Here is a 23,012-nt window from a genome sequence, read left to right as displayed (position 1 = left end):
TATATGATTAAAATAAATATATTATATATAAGTAATATTTTTACATAGTTGTTATTATGTATATATAATACGTGAAATATGTGATAATGTGAGAAAATTTAATGTATACCAATTAAGATATTTACAAAATATCAGTATAATAAGTTATTTAAATTTTTTTTTCTTTGCCATTAATTTTTAAAGAATAATTAATATAAAATATAGGTCGGGAGCATGATTAGGCATAAGTTTAATGACCGCGGTCTTAGCGGATTGACTCGCTGCGGTCCAAGAAAAAAGAAATGTAAAGCGACCTGTTTGATACCTCTATATACATAATTATTATAAACAAACATGTACAACTTAATAATATAAAAGGATATTAATACTATAAATTAATTTATAATATAAATAAATTATTGTGTTGTACATTGCAGATTAAATCGTAAAATTAACAATCAAAATACAACAATATAATCTTAAACATCAAATAAAACATATAAAATTAATTAACAATTATAACTTGAAATTTAATAATTTTAGTAAAAAAAATAATCTCGTGGTGTATTGCGGATTAAAATCTAAATTAAGTAATGACTTTTAATAGTTTTATTGCCACCGTTTAACTCTCTTTGACTCTTTGCACACACGAAAGTTACGTGTTACTAGCTATAATCTTTTTTTCCTCAGTGAACAAAACTGGTTTTGCTCTTGTTCTTGTACAAAATTAAATAATTAATTGTAAACAATATATACAATATGTCACTTATATAAGGGACATTTAGCATGAGAATATGAACTGTAAATTGTAATGGGAAGAGCCGAAACGTCTTAACTACCTAATAAGAAGATAATAACCTAAAGAATAGTTGTTTACAACTTATACTTTTAACCCATAAACCATGAAATCGAAACTATCATAAAATCCTAAACCCTAACTCAGATTATTGTATCAAGCACGTACGGTCAAAGTCATCATCCTTATTATGTCCCTCCAAGCAAAACCCATAGGTATTCTAAATCTATTATGTTTCTGTTTATTTTTAGTGTTTTTTGTGTCATCCAGATATTATAATATACATGATTTGAACTAAGGACTTTTATCGAAGAAATTTACCATAAAAGTACTTCCTCAAACCCCCTACTATCTTTATACTAAAACGAAAGTGATCGGATCGTTCACGCAATAAAATTGACATCACTCATGACCTCATAGTACATGAATTGTTTTGGTTAGTAAACATAATATAAATTTTGTTTGCTTGTTTTGCTTTAATGTTGATATCACCACAATATATATATATATATATATATAAGCTAGATTGGAATCATGTTCTCACTCTCTACTCTGTACTCTCTTAACATTTTACTAATGTACTACATTCAATTCCACCTCCTCACACCACACCACATCAGTTAGCAAAAGAAGCAACATGATGAATATGATCACGCACAAAATCTCTTTTTTATTACTACATTCATTATTACTCTGCCTCCGTCCTCTCACCAGCTTAGCCGACGGCAATTCTACCGGCATTGACCCGTGGTGCGACCAAACTCCATACCCTTATCCATGCAAACGCTACTTCATAAAACACAGCGGTTTTGAACAGCCAACACAAATATCCGAGTTCCGAGTACTACTCGTGGAAGCAGCCATGGATCGGGCCGTATCCGCTCGGAACAAATTGACTAATTCCAGCAAGAACTGCACTGACTGCAAGAAACAAGCTGTCTTGTCAGATTGCCTTGACCTCTATGGAGACACTGTCATGCAGCTAAACCGCACGTTCCAGGGCGTGTCTTCAAAAACCAGTGTCGGGAAACGGTGCACTGACTTCGACGCTCAGACGTGGCTGAGCACCGCGCTAACAAACACCGAGACTTGCCGACGCGGCTCCTCCGATCTCAACGTCACGGATTTTGTAACACCCATCGTTTCAAACACTAAAATCTCCCATCTCATCAGCAACTGCTTAGCCATCAACGGAGCCCTCTTGACCGCCGGAAAAAACGAGAGCACCACCGGTACTGATAAGAGGGGTTTTCCGACGTGGGTTTCCCGTAAAGAGAGGAGACTTCTGCAATCGCAATCGGTGCGTGCCAACATCGTGGTGGCCAAAGATGGATCGGGACATTTCAAGACGGTGCAAGCGGCTATTGACTTGGCTGGACGGAGAAAGGTGACGTCAGGGAGGTTCGTTATATACGTGAAGAGAGGGATATATCAAGAAAACATAGACGTACGTCTCAGTAACGATAACGTAATGTTGATCGGAGATGGAATGAGATACACCATTATCACCGGTGGTCGAAGTGTTAAAGGAGGTTATACCACTTACAGTTCCGCCACTGCCGGTAAATTAATTAATTTTTCACTAATCTTTTTTTGTGGCAGCATTATAAACGTTACATTTACCATTTGATAATCTATTTTATTTTTTTCTGAGTATGGAAACAATTGGCTAAATTGTGTGTGATCTAGGTATCGAGGGACTTCACTTCATAGCAAAAGGCATAGCGTTCCGGAACACCGCCGGTCCGGCCAAGGGACAGGCCGTGGCACTCAGGTCATCCTCGGACCTTTCAATCTTCTTTAGATGCTCAATCGAAGGATACCAAGACACATTAATGGTCCATTCGCAACGCCAGTTTTACCGAGAGTGCTACATCTATGGAACAGTCGATTTCATCTTTGGAAACGCAGCCGTCGTTCTTCAAAACTGTATTATCCTCCCTCGCCGACCACTTAAAGGTCAAGCCAATGTAATAACTGCGCAAGGTCGTTCTGATCTATTTCAGAACACGGGGATCTCTATCCATAACTCAATGATCCTACCGGCTTCTGATCTAAAACCGGTGGTTCGTAGCGTTAAGACATATATGGGACGTCCTTGGATGAAGTACTCGCGCACTGTAGTTCTTAGGACGTATATAGATACTGTTGTGAGTCCCGTAGGGTGGTCTACATGGACTAAAGGTTCGACATATGGTCTCGACACGCTGTTCTACGCGGAATATAAGAATATCGGACCGGCTTCATCCACGAGGTGGCGTGTCCGTTGGAAAGGGTTTCATGTGTTGAGTAAAGCTTCCGATGCATCTGCTTTTACAGTCGGAAAATTCATCGCCGGTACTGCATGGCTCCCACGCACTGGCATACCCTTCACTTCCGGACTCTGAAGGCCGTCTTTGGTTTTTCATGCTTTAGTTTACAATGATGTAAAATTTTGTAATTCTAAATATAATTCATTATGAAAATGAAAGAACCTTTAGCTTTAAGCATAATGAATTCAGTATAAGACCTTGCGGAAACAAAGATTGAAACGGGAATATTAGAAGCATGTTCTATTTAACTTAAGCAAGATCTTGTTGTATATGATTGTCTATTATGAGTGGTTTCTAATAGAAGATTTAAGGACGTTTGCGCGTAATTAATGGACTTATTTAAACTATGTGTGCGCTTCTGTTCTTTGTTTTTTACAGATTAATTGCGTGAGTAAGTGTGCATGGAACACTCAAGGGATCACATGGGTCATTATATTTTATTCTTTCGAAGTATTTAATTAGAGAACACGAACATGCCATCTTTCTCGACAAGTTGAACGTTCATAATCATATATAATGATTCGAAATGTGTTTTAATTACAGCAATTCTATACTGAAAATACTCAACTTATGTTTTCAATACATAAAAATAAAATTAAAACATATTTAATCAGATCTGTTCTTTATATATGATTTTTTACGTAAAGAAAATTGTTAACCTATAATGAAAACACTAAAACAACAAATTAAACGATCCAGTCTTGCTAATAGTTAAAAAATGTTGACAGGTTTTGCATTCAATGTAGATTTGAGTGTGCATGATAGTTAATTATGTTGGTTGACAATATAAGTAGCATGTGAAATGAAGGTTTCACATCAGCAGAGGAGAAAAAGGATATAAGCAAGTAAAAGTAAGCAACTAAGCTTTTTTATAATTTTTTTACATCTTGGATTCTAGACACATAGGATGTGAATAATCATATTTAATGCATAGTTAGGATGTTAATACTCATATTTAATACCTTCAAGTGACGATTTTTAATTGTTGTCAGATTTTTAAAATCTTAGTATTCAAGATCTCGTACAGCGTTCTTTTAGGAAAAGTAAAATTGTTTAAGAATTTCTTGTTGCTGACTGATTTTACAATAACTTTTTTAGTCAAATTACGAAGACGTAATAATTCTTAGAAAAAAAGAAGTTGTGTGACATCTTTGGTAATTGTTTTATTAATCAAACTTTTATCTACTATACTAACAAAATATTATCAACTATTACAAAAGTTAGGACTTTGAAAACTAGTTATTGTTGCTTTTATTACTAGTACCAGATGTCAAATAATGAGAAAATTCTTACTTTTATCGTTCCTTTTTATCAAGCGTTTTGAAACATCGTGTAAGAAACATAGCAATACATGGAGGGCCATTATAAAAGATAAGTAAAAGAGAACTAAACACGTAATTATAAAGTTTTTGATCATATCATCAGTTGTTTATAACATGCACGATTTTAACTCCAATTTACATCAGGATTTTTTTAACAAGCCAATATTACAAAAAACAATTTTTTTGGTTAAAGTGTATGAGTATATCCTGAAAACCCCCTAAAACAATACCTTTATTACTAAAATTAAGTGATAGTATCGTTCACGCAATAAGAAGACAGCAGCCATCGAGCTAGCAAAGGTAGATCTCATTCATAACCTCTCACAATATAAATTTTGTTTGCTTGTTTCGCTTTAAATGTCAATACCACCACAATACATAATTATAGATTTAAGATATAGATTGGAGTCATGTTCCCACTCTCTAGTCTCTAGCTATTACCTTGAATTATATTGAATTCCACCCTCTCTCACAGTACCAAAACCACATCAAGATGATGTTGCTAAAATTCTCTTTTCTATCTCTACATTTACTATTACTATCACTACTCTGCCTCCGTCCTCTCACCACCTTAGCCGATGGCAATTCCACAACCGGTCAAGGTATTGACCGGTGGTGCGATAAAACTCCATACCCGGATCCATGCAAATGCTACTTCAAGAAGCACAATGGTTTTCGACAGCCGACACAACTATCCGAGTTCCGAGTAATGCTGGTGGAAGCAGCTATGGATCGGGCCGTATCAGCTCGGGACGAGTTGACTAATTCCGGCCGGAACTGCACAGATTGCAAGAAACAAGCCGTTTTGACAGACTGCATTGACCTATATGGAGACACGATCATGCAACTAAACCGGACGCTGCAAGGCGTGTCTCAAAAAGCCACGGAACGCTGCACCGACTTCGACGCTCAAACATGGCTGAGTACCGCACTTACCAACATAGAGACTTGCCGACGCGGTTCATCCGATTTCAACGTCTCAGATTTCATCACACCCATCGTTTCAAACACCAAAATCTCCCACCTCATCAGTAACTGCTTAGCCGTCAACGGAGCCCTCTTGCCCGCCGTGAACAACGGAACCACCACCGCTGATTTTCCAACGTGGGTTTCCACTAAAGATAGAAGACTTTTGAGAACCGTTCGAGCCAACCTCGTGGTGGCCAAAGACGGATCGGGACAGTTCAATACGGTGCAAGCGGCTATTGACGTGGCCGGACGAAGAAGGTCAATGTCAAAGAGATTCGTAATATACGTGAAAAGAGGGATATATCAAGAAAACATAAACGTACGTTTAAATAATGATAACATAATGTTGGTCGGAGATGGAATGAGATCCACCATTATCACCGGTGGTCGAAGTGTCCAAGGAGGTTACACCACTTACAACTCCGCTACTGCCGGTAAATAATTTAATTCTTTTCATTCTTTCATTAATTTCTAATTAGTAGATTGGATCTAACAAGTTTCTATATGTCATTTAATGAAAAATAAATCGAATATTCCGTAGTACGACTTGAGTTTTCCAATCGATAAGATTCATGGCGGAGACGTCCAAAGTAAATATACATTGGGATCGTAATCAGTTATTATCATTACTTAAAAAAATATCTATATAATAAACAAACGTAACGGTGGTTTTTTTTTTCCCGCAAAATGTGTAAGCGTTACCATTTAAAAGATTCTGTCATTTTTCTCTCATTGTGAAACAGTTGTCTTACATTGCGTGTGATCCAGGTATTGAGGGACTTCACTTCATTGCCAAAGGCATAGCGTTTCGGAATACAGCTGGTCCAGCCAAGGGACAGGCCGTGGCACTTCGGTCATCGTCGGACCTCTCAATCTTCTACAAATGCTCGATTGAAGGATACCAAGACACACTGATGGTCCATTCGCAACGCCAGTTTTACCGCGAGTGCTACATCTATGGAACAGTCGATTTCATCTTTGGAAATGCAGCTGCCGTTTTCCAAAACTGTCTCATCCTCCCTCGCCGGCCACTTAAAGGTCAAGCCAATGTAATAACCGCACAAGGTCGTGCTGATCCGTTTCAAAACACAGGGATCTCTATCCATAACTCACAAATCATACCGGCTCCTGACCTAAAACCGGTGCTCAGTAGCGTTAAGACTTATATGGGCCGGCCTTGGATGAAGTACTCACGCACCGTAGTTCTTCAGACGTATATAGATACAGTTGTGAGTCCGGTCGGGTGGTCTCCCTGGATTGAAGGTTCGGTGTTTGGTCTTGACACTCTGTTCTACGCAGAGTATAAAAATACCGGACCAGCTTCATCCACAAGGTGGCGTGTCCGTTGGAAAGGGTTTCATGTGTTGGGTAGAGCTTCCGATGCATCTGCTTTCACTGTTGGGAAATTTATCGCCGGGGCTGCGTGGCTCCCACGCACGGGAATACCCTTCACTTCCGGACTCTAGAGGCTGACTTTGGTTTATCCGTACTTAAAATTACAATAAATAAATTTAAAACTTTTGAATATAAGTCAGTACGCATATCATGAAACTTAAGTTTTAGCTTATAGATGGAGAACCGAGATTTCAGTTCAAGACACTGCGACAACGAGTATACAAATCATGTCCTATTTTATTTTCATTTGACATTCAGGAATGGAACATGACGGATCACAATGAGATTCTCGTCCTGTCCCGTCCCAAAATTGTGATGATTGTCACAATCAAAAGTAGCATTGCTTATCTCTGATATTAAGGACACGAGGATAATGGTAGATATTAATGTAGAATATCCATAAAAGAGAGCTTTAGATACAGTACAGTTGCAAAAGAGTTGAACAAGGATCATGATTAAAGTCCAAACAACCTATATAACTATGAAGAACAAAGCCTTAGACACAAACGCTCACGAACTAAGGTAGTTTAGAACCACAACGAATATATGATCTGAGTACCTAAAAATCAATAAAATGAGAGAAACACAACGAATTCAACAGTTGGATATATTCTCCATCTACAGCCCTAACCAATGGGAGATCAGAATACCAGACAAGAGTAGATTCGCAAATGATGCAACGGAATCAGCAAAAAGACCAAGACGAGGCAAGAAATATAATCATCGTGCTGAAAATTAGTTTCGCCGGTCCATTTGGTATTGATTTCGCAGCAGAGCTGTGATGTTGTTCCCTGCAGGAAATTAACAAAGCAGAGTTTCTTAGTTTTTTTTTTCATAATCTGAAGGTTAAACTAGAGAAGGAGAGAGTGAAGTTTTTGATCCTTACTTTTGCAAGGTCTGAAGAGCACCACAGTACAGAACATTTGGAGGCGGATCCATTTCCGTACTTCCGTTCTCCTCGGGGTTTACAATTCGCATGTATGTTTCTTGGCCAAGATACCATCTGTCAAGATTCTCAACTCGGATATTCCAAACTCCGACATTATCGAGGGAAACAAGTACAGCAGTCCATGCCCCTGGATAAACCTGAAACAAACATTTAAAAAAAAAAATCCAATTAAGTAAACCTGCTGACCAATATTATAATAACTACAGTTGGTGAACAAAGACAGATTGCAAATGAGAAACAACCTCAACCGTGCTTCGTGATATTGCATCCCAGTTGTTATATGAACCTTTCCTGTCTTCTGACCATATACCAAAGTCCATCCTGGAATGCCAAAAATTTGGAAATCCACATTAGAGCAGTGAAAATGATCGAAAATATAATAAATGTACCCAGGAGTGGCATGATTTACTTACCCAACCACGTAAAACGAAGATCCGTCCATATGAAAGCTCTGGATTTTGGTGTCATTGTTCTGGAAGATAACTTGTATAAAGCCCTTGTATGTAGCGTTGATGATAGAATTGTCTAGTCGTGGATGCCTATCATCAAGTGGTCTGTCTGGGAAATCTAACTTATAATCTCCTTTCACTTTATGGTGATCTGCAAGCCTCATGGGGGTGCTTGGATTGACAAATGAAATACCATTAAGCGTTGCACGAACTTTCCCATTGATTTTTGTTGGAGGCAAACTCCTCAAGATGTATGTGCTTGTGATATTTATCTGTCCGTAGTGAAATGATCCTTGCGGATTTGGACGAGCTCCACCTGCAGATGTGTTTTGCCTGCAAATGAAAAGCATTAGGATTACATTTACATGGCTACAGGGTAAATTCAAACATTCACTTGCTTGAAAAGTTTTCTAGACATACTTTATGGCTCTTGGTTGGTTCATTGCGGACCAAGGGTGATAAACGTCAGTTGCTGGAACTGGCAGAGGACCAGAAGCAGGTCCTTTGGAATTGGAATAATGGAGAATGCCAACACCTGTGACTCTTTGCCACACTGTTTCATTAACAAATCTAGCACTCGCCACAATGTAGTAGTCGCTTGTAGCGTTTTGGTCCATGGTGACCAAGAAAGAGTAAGACTGTCCCACATGAACATCGAAATCTGTGAAGTTCATTTGGGAGGTGTAGCGACCCTCAGTTTCAATCAAGAGCAATTTGTGGTTCTGAATCCTGAAGTTCAAGCTTGTCGAGATACCAACATTGTGAACTCTGATCCTGTATGTTTTCCCTGCAGAATGTAACTCGAATGAAGCAAGAGGGAATAAATCTCAAAGCCAACTTTGATTTGCAATACAATGACAGCACAAATAGCTGAAACTGGAGATCCAATTCACACAACTCCTTAACCAAAGTTCGATTAGGATGTAAATGGGAACAGAATGGAAGCGAAGTTACAATACAACTCTCAAAATGTTACCTGGATTAACATTAATGGTTTCATGTTCAATTCCATCAGGGACACTGCTATTGTACTTGAAAGGACCCTTCCCATTGATGAGAACTCCATCCGGCATCCCAAGTTCTTTACCAGAGTCAAGTAGACTCCTTAATGCCTAAAACAAAACAGAGTTTCACAGATGTAAACACACTGAAACTTATTAATCAAAAGAAAATAAACACCAACACACCCCAGTCCTGCACTTACTGTATGGTTCTGAGTATACCAATCACCAATAATGAAAATGATCTCTCCATCAGGCTTAGGGAAAGGAATGGGAACAAGGTCACGGTTGTTGATTATGATAGCACCAAAACCACCAGAAGCTCTCTGAAAGTTAAGTGAAGGAGAGTAGAAATAACTTCCAATCTGATCTTTCAACTGAAAATCATAAGTGAAGTTCCATTTAGGAGGAATTGGACAGTTTGTGCCAAGAACACCGTCTTGCCACGAGTCACGCCGCATCTGAACACCAGGCCTACCCAAAAAAAATTTCAAAGAAAATGTCAGGAATCATCACACATAAAGCAGAGGCTCATCCAAATGAAAAAAAAAAAAGTGCCAAAGAGTAATGTTTAAAAAGGATCATCACCAAGTGAGTAAAAGAGGCTCATCCAAATGATTGATTACGTTAACATCAACATTGTAGTTTGTAGTCGCATTAATCACCGGACCTGGAAATTTCCCATTGACGGCTATAACCTACAAAAGGAACAATACAATTCAATCAGATACATCATTTTGCAAAACTCCGAATCCCAAATCAACATGTAAAGATAACAACAGTTCGTCTCCTTAGAGATCAAACAACAAGTTAAACGTCAAAATCATCATCATCATCACTCGCTTAAAAAAAAACCCCCAAGTAACCACCTCCAACGAACGAACGAACCGTAATGTTTAGATCTCCAGAGCAAACAGGTACGATATGAGTTTTTAGCAAAATCAACTAGATTTTAACACCTAAGATGATCTGATTACATCAACTTAAACCTCAATTTCACATAAAAAAAAAAAAGGTGAAACGAGACCTGTTGAGGAACACCGAGAGGAGAAGCGGTGATGTACGACAGAGTGAAATCGTAAGAGACGTAAGGATCACCAGCGAGAGAGAAGCTAAAGAGAAGAGCCAAGCAGACGAAAACTAAAAACCGCGAAACAAAATCAGTAGCCGCCATTTGTGTAAAATCTAAGGTTTCTTCCGTCGATGATGATTTCTTCGGTTACAGAAACGACAACTATCTGAGCAACCAAAAAAAAAACGAAGAAGAAGAAGCAAAGAAAGGAGGAAGATGAAGAGTGTGTAAAGTATGTGTGTGTGTGGGTTTTTGAAACTGCTCTGACAAAGAGAGAAAAGAGAGAGAGAGGTTGAAGAACAAAAATACTAATAATTAATGTGACAATGACAATGACAAACCAATAAAAAGAAAAGAGTATTTTTGTTGTTGATGATATTAAACGCGTATTAATTAATTTACTGGTTTACCGAATTAAACCGGTTTGTTTAAAGGTTAAACAAATGTGTGTGAATTACAAAAGGATCATCATTTGATTTTTTTTTTTTTACTTTCTAATTTCGATTGATTACCTACCATTAACGATGTGTAAATTGTGATTAGTTGAGGAAACTTCCATAAAAGATTTGATTTTGTTTAGTGTTTTTGTGGTAGATAATAATTGTGTGCTATGATTGTGTTTTTGCGACATTTTTGGTTTATAAATATTTGTAGATTGCACTTACTAATAATTAAAGAATTTCTAATCTATAGAGAGATATACTCTTCTTTTTATAAATGTTTGTTGACCCAAAAAAAAAAAAAAGATATACGTTTTGGGATTGTGAGAGGAGGATACACCCAACTCATACATTTTCTGTAGATAGATACGTGTATTTTATAGTATGTGTCTATACATATTCTAATATACTTTGTGTTTTAAATATTATTGCAAAGTGTTATTAAGGAAAGAAAAAAAATTCTAACAACTAATACTACCTCTGTATTATAAGAGTTGATTTTTTAGGATTAACCCCAAGATTAAGAAAAATAATAAATGTTGTATTATTATTAATACTTTTGTTTTATATTCTTTTTAATGCTCATTTACTTATATTTTTCTCACACTTGTCATTTAAATGCATGCATATATTTAACTCTTTATTATAAAAGTAAAAATATTAATTAGTTGTTTAATTTTAAGAATAAAAAATGCATTAAATACATTAAAGAAATCATCCTTTGTGATACAAGAAAAAATCCTATAACATCAACTTTTATGATACAGAGAAATTTTTTTTTCCAAAGTAAAATTTAATGAAAAATATTTTCCTATTAGTTAATTAATTAATGTTGGCCACATGCTATTTATTTGCTCTGTAATTTCCAACCAAGACTACTTTTTTATGGTAGTATATATCTAAGAAGGCTGTAACGTATATATATGGGATCTTAACGATTAAAGAAATTTATTTCTTAATAAGTACTTTCCTTAAGTTATATTACTACTAAAATAACCTGAAATCAATACTCATCACAGAAATATCTGTCTCAATCTACTACTAGTAATACTTTATGTCAAATAATTAATTACAATAAAAGGATTTACACAAAATGATACAAATTGAGAAAATACATGAAAATCAAGTTTTCAAATTATTCCATTTTGTTTTTGTTTCTTTGTTCTTTCGTTACATTTTATCTGATCTTTCTAATTTCTAAAACGTACCACATTTTTCCTACGTCGCCGTTGGGTTGGGCCTAGTATCGATCATGGGGACAATCTCTGCAAAAAAAAATTTCCCTAAAAGTATAAGTGACAGAGGAAAAAAAAGTGGACTCAGCCACTCAGTGGCGGATCCAGAGTTAAAAACTATGTGGAGCACTAGTAAAGATTTTTTTTCAGCAACAGAAAAACATTGAAAGAAAATATGAGAACATTGAGAAAACAAACAATAAAATGGGAAAAAATTGGAGATGAAGGGGTTTGAACCCTCTCCTCATGCATAGTATAAGGAACTCTTTTCCAAATGAACTAACAAATACAATATTGCAAGGGATAATTGAACAATTTTTAAAAAGGAGTGTGGGTGCCCCACCCCTTGTGGCTGTAGATCCGCCCCTGGCCACTCTAGTAACTTTGTAAGCAACTGCAAAACCAAATCGCGTACGCATAAAAGACACACTTAGAAAAAGTTCAATACAAAAAAGAAAAGCGAAACATATAAGTTAAGGGTACAAGTTTGCCTCGTCCCGTAATGTTTGTCCACGAGCTTTTATTTTAGTATGCATACAAATGACATAAAGATGATTATGCATGACGAGAGATTCCAATTAAGGCAGGGACTTCTCAGTAAAGAACCGAGCATGAACCCTTTTCTCTAAAATCCTCAAGGCCTCGGAAGATTTGATGCAAATGGGTGTCTTGTACTGAGTCGAAGAAGCGCCTTGGTTGATGAAAAACTCCATGACAGCATCAAAAGAGCCTTGTTGCACCACCCTTATCTCGAGAGCTCCAATTGATCCTTCTCTACTCCTATAGTCTCTATAATAACTGTTCAGTGATTCTTCCACCACATAACAACATTCTGCTAAAACCTTGTTATCAAGTTCAGCAATGTCGTCGTCGTTGTTGTATTTGGCTTTGAGTTCCCAGTAAAGAACATAGTGACCTGGACTAGTAGAAATATCCGCATAGCTTGTGAAGTCCATTAGCATCAAATTTGATGATTCAAGAACCATTTTTGCATGCGTCACCCCATTTAAAAGGTCTTCATCTGTTGTTGTCTCCATATTAACACTTAGAGTCAAATTTCCTCTACGCACAAATCTAAACTGAGGTGCACTATTGTAAAATCCAGTCACCTGTAGAATATCACCCATCTTATATCTGTGTAGGCCTAGCAAAAACAAAAAACAAAAAACAAAAGACAAAAATATTAATAAATTAGTCGAAATATATACATATACAGACATTTTTCGTCAAGAAAAGGTCTATATATTAATTAACTCACCGGAATGATTTGTGACCAAAGGCTCGTAAAAGCACCCTAACTTGACATCCACAAGATCAACAATTTCGAATTTGTCACCCGCGTCAACAAGTAGGAACTCAAAATATGAAAAGTTGGGCAGAAATGTGTATGACACATCTTCAGGTTTGCAAAGAGGATTCATATTAATCCCAAACATAGTTTCCGAAGATACGTAACTCGACGAAATCAATGGCAGCTTGTTAGAGTAAAAATCTACTGTTGGGATGTGTTGAGCCATTTGACCAGTTGCAATGCTTTCAATGAATTTGGTTTTAGGCCAAAGTCTTGGGATTATACCTTCCCATGATTTCTTGGTGCACTCGTTTTCTATGAGATCAGCCAATTCAGGATTAGGTTCTCCAAGGATCTTTGAAACACTTTCCCTACAACTAATATCAGTGATCCACTCGCTAAGATGACCAGAACGGATATTAGTGCATATTTCTTTCCAAAACTTCTCAAGAAAAATGATTGCTCGGATCAAAACAGAAACAAAGGCGGCACCAACCTTCACAACCTCGTTTCTTTGAACAATGCCACATAGAAGATGACAGTACAAAGTCTGATTGGTGTCTGGACACAATATGACTTCGTCAGGGCTAGTGAATGACCAATTCCAACATGGTGATCGGTTCTTGAAATAATCACTCTTGAAGAAGCTTGTTGTCGCAGCTGCTGATAGCAAACCAGAAGGAGTTGTGTTCTCTGGTGTACAAAAGTTAAACACCATCCCCTTTCCATGCTCAAGACCATCTATATGCCTATGAAACCAAAAGAGAGACTTCCATCATTGATTTACAAATATATAAAAACTGTCTTTTATTTTTTAAAACACAATTGTGCTATCATTATTACTTGCTTATAACGAGCGAGCGGTAATAATAGATGAATTTGAGGTTTTCCAAGTACTTGTTGTTACGAGGAAACATCTTCCGTTTTACTCCGGACGTTCCGGAACTACATTAAAAAAACCATTAGAGTCTTGAGTATCAGACATCACTCACATTGATCAAATAATAACCACTGATATATAAGGTTGATTTATACATTTTGGAAAAAAAATAATATAAAAGCCAAGAAAATGTAAATTATGAACCTTAGAAGGAATCCTGTGATGGGTTTGCCAGAAATAATATCAGAGGACTCTCCATTCGCGACACGGTCGATAAAAGGCTTCACATCCTCGTAGGACACCACGGGAACGTTCTTCTTGAAAAGCTCTTTATCGGAGCTCCCATGGAGAAAACGTCGAAGATACTCGGTGCTAGCATTAAGTGTGAGTATCTCCTTCAATACATTATTTTGTATTTGCTTCACATTGGATGTCAAGTCCTCCAAAATCTTCTCGTCTGATCCCTCAATGAAATCAGAGCATAAACTCATATTTGGCTGTCTTTTAGTTCACCTGAAGACAAGATTTGAACTCTTGGCTCTTTAAATAGAAATAATGGGGTCATACCATAGACATCGACATATTGCTAATTTATATCCACGAGTTCATGACTATTATTATCTATTAGCTATTTGTTTTTCTTTTCTTTTTGTTTCCAATAGTATAAAATAAAACAATTTACGTCTTTCAAGTTCAACATATAAGTTTTAACAATGGCCATATGTCTACTATATACGAGACACTCATACGAAGAATACATAGATTATATATACATCACATTCTCAATTTCCAGATTTTATAGTTAAAAATAATACAGTAACTTACAGGGGCAAATTGTGTGAAGGCTTTATAGCAAAAACTCATGTAAATTTTCGAAACATTCAATTTGTGTCCACATCCAAGAGACGACAACAAAAAAAAGGAAATTTTTTTTAACCCATGATAACAAAAAAAATGTTTAAACTAACTATTGATAATCAACAATAACCTTACTACCGTCACCGATACCAAAATTTCTAATTTCTTGGGGCATATTTTTAGATATTTCTACCCATTTAATTTTTCATACGTTCAAGCAAATTGTTACACATATAATTGGTTGGTTGCTTTTGTTTATAATTTCACTGGTTCTATATTATCTTTAGAGATAAATCAATAAAATGCATCATCAATAAAATTATAAATGCGTATAAGATTTTCCTACTTTCTAGGATGTTGTCTTCTGTTTTAATATGATATTAAGTTTTTAATGATTCATTTGATTTTTGTCATCGGATCAAACAAAATATGTTTCCCTATGATATTATTAAGTTTATAAACATCTGAAACAAAACGGAGTTACTGATTTGTACGAGTGGGTACGTAGCTTAATTATGAATCATGCTCCATGTTTATAAAAATTATTCAAGTACAACAAAAAGTCCCTCAAGTGGGGGAAAACATTTCTATTTGTTTGACTAGAGTATACTATACTGTAGTTCGGTCTTAGGGAAACATGTGAAACGATCAGAAAATACGGTAAGCTATACCCAGATAAAATATTGAGCCGGGCCTGGCTATACCTACCACAAAATGCTTCATGTTTGTACCAACAATATTAATGTGCGTGAGTGTAAACTTAAGTACGAATCTTCACTGATAAATGTGTCTGAGATTAGTTGCGAAAAACTAAATGTGTGTGATCGAGTAAATCCTACGAGTCTTAGTTTAACTATTTAAACTTAACTAATCGATCAAGTTCCCATGCACCCATGACCTACCTTTACGTAAAGCGCACGGTTGAACAAATGCACGCTATTCCAACTCACATACCACATGTTAATAGACTTGGTTAATGCGCAGTTTTGAGTTTTCCATGTAAGAAACCTTCGAAGTCCTTGAAAAATGGAGCTAAACATCGGTTATACTAGTAAATAGAGTTATTACAATAACTACTAAGACAAATAGATATTAAGTATTTTTGTTTTTTTTTTTTTTGTCAACCAAATACTTATTAAGTATAAAAATGGCATAAGAATTATTTTGTTTTTAATATGTGTGCATAACCTTAAACATGAAACTTTATGAAACAGATAGTATTATTAAACTAGGGATTGCTAAATAAAAAATTAGTTTATGATTCATAAATGATTACAAATATACCAAATTTTAGTGTAAGATGCCATTTTTATCAATGTATTTTTCATGATTTTATTTATTTTAAATTTTTTAATTAAGCTATGAAATCTATTTAAAAACAAAACAAAATAGCTATGAAATCTATGATTTACTAATTAAATAAAAATACTCAAAATTGATTTGAATATGCGTGATTTAACATTAAAACCAAAAAAAAAACATAAGATTTGTTTCTGGTCAAGATATTAATTGGACTTATGAACTTAAAAAGTCATGATACAATTATCCTTCGCTTTGTTTGGCGTCTCATGTTCATCTTGTTCCTTTCATTTAAAAAGGCTATTATCTTAGATGTAAATATTCCTCATTTTTAATTTATAATTTGATAAAAATACATTATATCAATTCATAGAATAGCAAAAAATTTAATTACATTGTAATTTTTGCCAATATTCATCTGAAAATTAAAGGGAATTTAGTTGATTCTACCACATTTTGTTTTAAAATTTTCTATTTTACCACATAATGAAATACATTTTCCATTCTACAATAAAAAATATTTAAAAAGACAAAAATAATCTTAGCTTTATGAACGAGAATTTTGTTATTTTATGACAAAAGTCAAACATGATGTTTGGAATAGTGGAAAGAGAAAAGAAAATATAAAAAAATACCAATTGGTGTGACGTTGAATGATTTTGACAGAGGTGGGTGCAGTAACGATGGACCATCATAAAATAGATTTTGTAAAGAAATTAAACTAAATTTATATAAAATAAAAAAACTCTGTAAATTAAATATGTTTCTTGGTTTACATAAGTCGTAGAGTATATGAGGGAGTGGACAAAATTGGACTCGTGGACAAGATGCATATTAACTTATCCATTAGCTAGAACTTATCTATTTATTAAGCATGTTGACTAACGGACAAGTGGTAAATGAAACGAACTTGTTAAGTATGTTGACTAATAGACAAAATGCATGTTATTTTTATAAAGATTATGAAGATATGAACTTGTCCATAAGGTAAATGAAAGAGTTTCGAATTTGTCTATTTGGCAGAATTATCTATGAGTGAGCCTACTAATGGCAACATTTTCTGTATAATTAATACAATGATTTATTGTATGGAGAAATGTTTTCATTTGTTTTGTGGACAAAATTTGATAGTGTATGCAAGAGATGTTGCTATTAAAGATATTATTAAGGTTTTCTTCAGTTGACAAGTAATGTCTTCTCTTTACACATAATGTATGTGGTAGACAAACGTTCTCATTTGTTTGGTGGACAAGTGTTGTAGACAAGAAATGAAGTGCTGATTGTGAAGAGTCTCTTGATAAATAAAAGATTAATTGTTTTGTTTTCATTTTTGAACAGCTACTTTAATTTGATACTGGTCTGACATAAAAAAAAAAGATAGAGGACATGACAATTATTTTTAAATGGTCTCTTGTTTTAATTGTCAGTTGTAATAAATGAGTAGGAGAGATGTTGAAAGAAGATGGAACAATTCTAGAAGGGTATATACATCTTTTTACCCATAAATTGTGGTATTGTCCAAAAAGAGTAAATGAATGTGGTAGAAGTCACAAGTTTGGATTTGGAATGCGGTGGATTCGTTAGATTTCTCAAAATTAAATATACGGTAACATTTGTTTAATTAACATAATCTAACGAATTAAATCATATGTTTTGACTTCCTAATTGCTATAACATGTTTCATATATAAACAATGCAAAAGCATGAAAGTAAAATAATTTTAGATATTTGAAATACTGTTTAGATGTTTCACTCGTAATCTCTCTATATATCCAGTATCATTTACTTGGCATATATGCTTATGTTGACTTTGTACTAATCTTGTGTTCCTGTGTCCAAGTAAAATATGCAAAGGATCGTTAAATGAAGAAGTAAAATACATATTTTTCCATTCAGTATAGCTCCCAACGTAATCTTGTATTTAATTTTAGTTACCACAACTGAAAATGATGAAACTAATTAATATTCCCTCAAATAGTATGCATTTTAGAAGAATTAGTGATTATATATATATATATATATATAGTTGTGAATGGTTTATTATTATTATTGAGATGATTTATTTTTATTAAAATAAAATAAAAAATGGAGGTGATATATACTTTATGGATTTGATCTTAATTCTTCATATTCAATGAATTTCCCTATACAGTAGAAATTGATTGACCATGAATATAATCTTCTAATGCACATGGGTAAAACAGATATATGAACTTGCCAAATTAATTTTTATAGTCAAACTTTCTTCATAAACTTTTTTTTTCTACATAAACCTTGCAAGAAGATAAACAACATCTCTAAAACATTGCAAAACTCTTTTCTGTATTCACCAAAACAAAGATCTCAACTCCATACAATTTGAACCCACAAAACCAATTCTTTTTGAAACTTGTGAAAAACATTGAACTAAAACAAACCAAAGTGGTGATCTTCTTGGTAGTCCTAATTTTGGCATCTATCATCCGACCATCGAAATCACATCCACCTGAAGTTTATTGCATGACAGACAGGATATTCAAAGTGCCGGGATGTTGCGATGCGTTGAAGTTAGCGGTATTAGTCAGACATTAAAAAATTATCAGTAGAGTGCTGCAGAGCAGTATTCGCAACACTTCCTCCTACATGTTTATTGAAAGTCAAGGGTGACGTAATTTTACCAATGACTAGCTTCACAGAAATTTGTGATTTTGCGGTCCCTGCAACTGCAGAACCAAGTTCATGATGTATGTTTGGTGTATCTTTCAATGATATGATAATAAACAAGAGATGAAGCAAAGTGATTACATGTTTTGACTTGGTATCATGTTTCATATAAACCATACAAAAGATGGATCGTGAAATCATACATCTTTGAAATATCCAGTATCAATTCTTAACAAATATAAATATTGGTATACTGGACACAAATTTGAATCCAACAAAAATAAATATTTATCGGTCAAACTACAATTGTGTTTAGCTTATAAATGTATTGTTCTTGTTTGAACAAAAAAAAAAAACTTGTGTTTATCTTATAAATGTATTGTTCATTCGACTAAAGTAAATCACACACACACAAATTACATCATCTCTCTTCAACAATACAAACCCCATCATCCCTATCTCGGGTTCCATACGTAATGTTGTATTCAATTTCACGTTTACCAGAGGTGAGTGACCTTCTGTTAATCGGTTAATTTTAGTATCTTACATCTCAAAGATGGACACAAATCTTAATTTTATATAGTTTCCTTGATACTATCACATAATTGATACAAATTTACTCTGAATATCCTTAAAATGTGTAAATGGGTCAAACAAAAATAGATAACTTTCCTAATCTTTTTAATCAAATTACATGAATAAAAAAAACATTCCTTACTAGCATAAAATTCTCTTCTTTTATATACAAAATAATATTTAATCGTTAAAACTAACACGTGTCACGATCTGGTGAGTTACTAACTTTGAGAACCAAAATTTATATAATAAGATGATTTATATGAAGGAGACAAATAACTGGTTGTAAAGATAAACCACATATTTTTTTTTTTCATATTTTTTCTTTCTTCTCCAATCTGGCAAATCTCTCACATTCAAACACACACACACACCAAATCAAAACCTCCCTCTTCTTCTTCTTACGAGTTGCACCGAAACACTTAAACAAAACCAAATTCATCCAAATTGGGTGAACGAAGAAGAGATGGAGATATATCAATACACTTATGCAGATATATCTTGTCAATTGATAACAAAAAGTGATGCAGAGAAAAAGATGGCGTTTGTTGATGAATTCATTGTAGAAACCTAGTTTCGACAATTGGTGCCGTCTGTGGGGACGCAAAATCGTCTTTACAAGTTAGTCTTTCAAAACAGCACGACCAAACAGCTCCCTCAAAGCCTACGACAATGTTTCCAATTTCCACAAACGAAGTCATCGGCGCAAACTGCACCTCCTCAAGCGTATCCGACATCACGGGTCTTGCACCTTCTCAGGACGACACCACAGCACAAGGCATCGCTCCAACTACGCAGACCCCAACCGTGTATGTTCGTTGTAACACCACCATGTCGGTCAACCTAAACTGCCCCGACCTCCCGGCTGAGACCGGACTCGAAGGGGAACCCAGTCAAGGGACGGGGCGAACTCGCGAACAACCAGTCAACCTCGAGACGGAGCGTTTGGATGAACAATCCTAGAGCGGGGAAAATATGCGCGCCACCGAGCAGCAACCTGGGGCCCGAACCGATAATCTTCCTGATTGCACTACGACTGTGGTACAAACCCCCCAGGTCGTCTCTATGGAAGATTTCAAAGCCTTGTTCGGCACCATGAAAAAGGAGATCTACCAGATGATCTCCGACACCAACCACAGAGTTGATGCTGTCCTAACCCATACGATCCCATCACCACTTTCCGCGGGGCAGTCGCCAGTACTCAGGACGGGCGATCTCACACGTTGTCTTGATTTCTCGGACATACCAACGGTCAATCAATCGGAACAAAGGACTCTTCCCCCGCACGCAACGTCGAGTATCCGGCCATCGAACCAGAACTCACAGATTCGTGAGACCCCGACTATCCAGATCCCCCCCTCGACCAACACAGGACCTTGCCTCGAAATTGAGGAAATCCAGTCGCAGATTCGCAGGATGAGTTTGCTCCTTCACCGGGATATCAGTACGGCTCCTGAGATCGATAGAATTGTCGAGGTCACTCGGCGAACTCCTTTCACTCAGCGGATCCTGCAAGCTGCCATACGAAACGTCAAGCTGAAGCTCCTAACCTACCTCGAAGATAAGGATCCAGTCCTTTTCATGACATCTTTCATGGCAACTGTAGCCAAGGCGCGATTTACAGACGAACAGAGGGATATTGGATACTGCCAGCTGTTCGTCGATAGTCTTTCTTGTCCGGCCTTAACTTGGTTCACAAGGCTTGAGTCAAACTCGATTGACAACTTCACCCAATTGTCAACGGCTTTCCTCAAGCATTATCGAATTATTATCGAGCGAGGCGTGACAAGTTCGGATCTCTGGGAGATGGCCAAAGAACCTGGCGAGCCCATTGGCAGTTTCCTGGACAGGTTTAAAGAAAAACTGGCAAATGTCTCCATCCCATAAGACGCTGCGATCGCTGCTTTAAGGAAAGGTCTACTTTCCGGTTCACCCTTACGGAAGGACCTGAACATCCGAGAGCCCAAAGACATCGACGACGCACTGCATTGGGCCTCTCGATTTGCACTCGTGGAAGACGATGATGCCCGAGTAGCCAAGAAAACAGCATCCACACCCTTAGCCCCTGCGAGGGCTAAGAATCGGGACGAATACCACGAGCCCCAAAAGCACCATGATCCTCAGGACCAAAAGAAGGGCGTGGTCCATGCGGTCTCTGAGGTAGATGGTCAAAGTAAGCCGACGCCCGACCCAAAGGATTTGTACTGCGATTTCCACATGATACCCGGCCATTCCACGCACGAGTGCCAACACCTGAAGAATTTTCTATACGGATAATATATTTTTGGCGATGTCGAGGCTGTCTTTCAACCCAAGAGTTTCCGCTGGGGCAGAGGTTGCCGCGGAAGCTGGGGAGGTGGTCGATCTAATGGTGGCCTTGGTGCAGGATGTGGTGGTCGATGCTACACAAACAACAGTCCGGCCAACGATATTAAACAATCGGCGAATCAGGTACTCGCAGATCATCAAGAGAAAATTCCCCAAGAGAACGAATTACCCAGTCCCCCCCAAGCGACAACAGGGGCAGAATCCCGAGCGCGCTAACTCCCCCCTCCGAGGACGAATAACCATGATACCTTGCCCACCGGAAGATTGTACTGACTCCGTTCGAGCACTAAAGAAGAGGGCGCGTCAGGTTTGCAAGTTGTGCCTTCGACGTCCCATCTCTGCCTTAACTTCCCGAACACTACAGGGATCTTCACGCTCTACGGCGATCAGAATATGGCCCGAACTTGTTCTATAATCGAAAAGAATCAAAGGAAAAAAGAGGAGGCATAGCAATTACAGGGCATGGACTATCTTACCGGTCCCCATAAGCCGGAGCGAGATCTGCTCAAGTCTCCGGAGTGTCGGGTCGTCCATGCTAATATCGAATCTTCGGATCCCTCAAGAACCGTTGGTATCAGAGCTGAACTGGAGGACCATATTAAGACAAAGCTCATTGCCTTCCTACAGTCTCAGTCCTCCAAATTTGCTTGGTCCAAAAAGGACAAGGTCGGGATCAGTCCCGATGTCATCTGCCACAGGCTCAATGTCGACCTCACGCTCAAACCATTCCGACAGAAGCGTAGGCGTTTGGGTCCAAATCGGGTAAAAGCAGTCCAAGACGAAGTCGAACGGCTGTTCAAAGCAGACCAAATAATGGAGATTCAATACCCCGAGTGGTTGGCTAACCCAGTCGTGGTTAAAAAGGAGAATGACAAGTGGACTGTCTCGTCGAGGCCACATCCGTTAACCAACTGCTCTCATTCATGGATGCCTTCTCGGGATACAATCAGATTGCCATGAGTGTGATGGATCGCAAAAAAACAGCATTCATCACGGACAGGGGAACTTACTGTTATAAAGTTATGCCGTTTGGACTGAAGAACGCCGAGGCGTCCTACCAACGATTGGTGAACATGATGTTCGCCGACCTGCTCGGGCGCACTATGGAGGTCTATATCGACGAAATGTTGGTCAAGTCTTTGATCGCGGAGCAACAAATTCAACATCTCGCCGAATGCTTCGACATTTTGGACCAATTCGAGATGAAGCTGAACCCGA

The 23,012-nt window shown here is 36.8% G+C and overlaps 5 protein-coding genes across 5 annotated transcripts; 3 read left to right on the top strand and 2 right to left on the bottom strand.

The window, feature by feature from the left end:
• The first annotated feature begins 1,310 nt into the window (after positions 1 to 1,310).
• On the top strand, positions 1,311 to 3,267 carry LOC104725659 (putative pectinesterase/pectinesterase inhibitor 60). The gene is made up of 2 exons (XM_010444353.3): positions 1,311 to 2,337; positions 2,465 to 3,267. Exons 1-2 carry the CDS (start codon positions 1,413 to 1,415, stop codon positions 3,160 to 3,162), a joined length of 1,623 nt encoding a protein of 540 aa, XP_010442655.1. The 5' UTR covers positions 1,311 to 1,412; the 3' UTR covers positions 3,163 to 3,267.
• Positions 3,268 to 4,546: 1,279 nt separating this feature from the next.
• LOC104725657 (putative pectinesterase/pectinesterase inhibitor 59) lies at positions 4,547 to 6,973 on the top strand. The gene is made up of 2 exons (XM_010444350.3): positions 4,547 to 5,812; positions 6,147 to 6,973. Exons 1-2 carry the CDS (start codon positions 4,903 to 4,905, stop codon positions 6,842 to 6,844), a joined length of 1,608 nt encoding a protein of 535 aa, XP_010442652.2. The 5' UTR covers positions 4,547 to 4,902; the 3' UTR covers positions 6,845 to 6,973.
• A 174-nt stretch (positions 6,974 to 7,147) lies between these two features.
• LOC104725658 (monocopper oxidase-like protein SKS2) lies at positions 7,148 to 10,691 on the bottom strand. Its single transcript, XM_010444352.2, has 9 exons — positions 10,200 to 10,691; positions 9,761 to 9,870; positions 9,376 to 9,646; positions 9,148 to 9,283; positions 8,592 to 8,958; positions 8,136 to 8,504; positions 7,965 to 8,043; positions 7,660 to 7,859; positions 7,148 to 7,564 (listed from the first exon to the last, which is right to left on the bottom strand). The coding sequence occupies exons 1-9, from the start codon at positions 10,344 to 10,346 to the stop codon at positions 7,459 to 7,461; spliced, it is 1,785 nt and encodes a 594-aa protein (XP_010442654.1). The 5' UTR covers positions 10,347 to 10,691; the 3' UTR covers positions 7,148 to 7,458.
• Positions 10,692 to 12,175: 1,484 nt separating this feature from the next.
• Positions 12,176 to 14,632, bottom strand: LOC104728799 (4-substituted benzoates-glutamate ligase GH3.12-like). The gene is made up of 4 exons (XM_010447729.2): positions 14,295 to 14,632; positions 14,054 to 14,155; positions 13,178 to 13,959; positions 12,176 to 13,063 (listed from the first exon to the last, which is right to left on the bottom strand). The coding sequence occupies exons 1-4, from the start codon at positions 14,579 to 14,581 to the stop codon at positions 12,498 to 12,500; spliced, it is 1,737 nt and encodes a 578-aa protein (XP_010446031.2). The 5' UTR covers positions 14,582 to 14,632; the 3' UTR covers positions 12,176 to 12,497.
• A 5,809-nt stretch (positions 14,633 to 20,441) lies between these two features.
• Positions 20,442 to 21,743, top strand: LOC147935253 (uncharacterized). The gene is made up of 2 exons (XM_087472922.1): positions 20,442 to 21,316; positions 21,377 to 21,743. Exons 1-2 carry the CDS (start codon positions 20,442 to 20,444, stop codon positions 21,741 to 21,743), a joined length of 1,242 nt encoding a protein of 413 aa, XP_087329048.1.
• The last annotated feature ends 1,269 nt before the right edge of the window (positions 21,744 to 23,012 follow it).

This window comes from Camelina sativa, chromosome 11 (assembly GCF_030686135.1).
Source record: "Camelina sativa cultivar CO46 ecotype springtype chromosome 11, ASM3068613v1".
Lineage (NCBI taxonomy): Eukaryota > Viridiplantae > Streptophyta > Magnoliopsida > Brassicales > Brassicaceae > Camelina > Camelina sativa.
The sequence above is the reverse complement of the archived record's forward strand: the minus strand, read 5'-3'. Positions and strand labels throughout refer to the sequence as shown.

Excerpts from the sequence above, each read along its gene's own strand:
- LOC104725659 (XM_010444353.3), top strand. The coding sequence starts at position 1,413 with ATGATGAATATGATCACGCACAAAATCTCTTTTTTATTACTACATTCA. Across the intron at positions 2,338-2,464 it reads TTACAGTTCCGCCACTGCCG|GTATCGAGGGACTTCACTTC; the intron begins GTAAATTAATTA and ends TGTGTGATCTAG.
- LOC104725657 (XM_010444350.3), top strand. The coding sequence starts at position 4,903 with ATGATGTTGCTAAAATTCTCTTTTCTATCTCTACATTTACTATTACTA. Across the intron at positions 5,813-6,146 it reads TTACAACTCCGCTACTGCCG|GTATTGAGGGACTTCACTTC; the intron begins GTAAATAATTTA and ends CGTGTGATCCAG.
- LOC104725658 (XM_010444352.2), bottom strand. The coding sequence starts at position 10,346 with ATGGCGGCTACTGATTTTGTTTCGCGGTTTTTAGTTTTCGTCTGCTTG. Across the intron at positions 7,860-7,964 it reads TATCACGAAGCACGGTTGAG|GTTTATCCAGGGGCATGGAC; the intron begins GTTGTTTCTCAT and ends TGTTTGTTTCAG. Across the intron at positions 7,565-7,659 it reads GCTCTTCAGACCTTGCAAAA|GGAACAACATCACAGCTCTG; the intron begins GTAAGGATCAAA and ends AATTTCCTGCAG.
- LOC104728799 (XM_010447729.2), bottom strand. The coding sequence starts at position 14,581 with ATGAGTTTATGCTCTGATTTCATTGAGGGATCAGACGAGAAGATTTTG. Across the intron at positions 14,156-14,294 it reads ATCACAGGATTCCTTCTAAG|TTCCGGAACGTCCGGAGTAA; the intron begins GTTCATAATTTA and ends TTTTTAATGTAG. Across the intron at positions 13,960-14,053 it reads CGCTCGCTCGTTATAAGCAA|GCATATAGATGGTCTTGAGC; the intron begins GTAATAATGATA and ends TTGGTTTCATAG.
- LOC147935253 (XM_087472922.1), top strand. The coding sequence starts at position 20,442 with ATGCGCGCCACCGAGCAGCAACCTGGGGCCCGAACCGATAATCTTCCT. Across the intron at positions 21,317-21,376 it reads ATTGGCAGTTTCCTGGACAG|GAAAGGTCTACTTTCCGGTT; the intron begins GTTTAAAGAAAA and ends CGCTGCTTTAAG.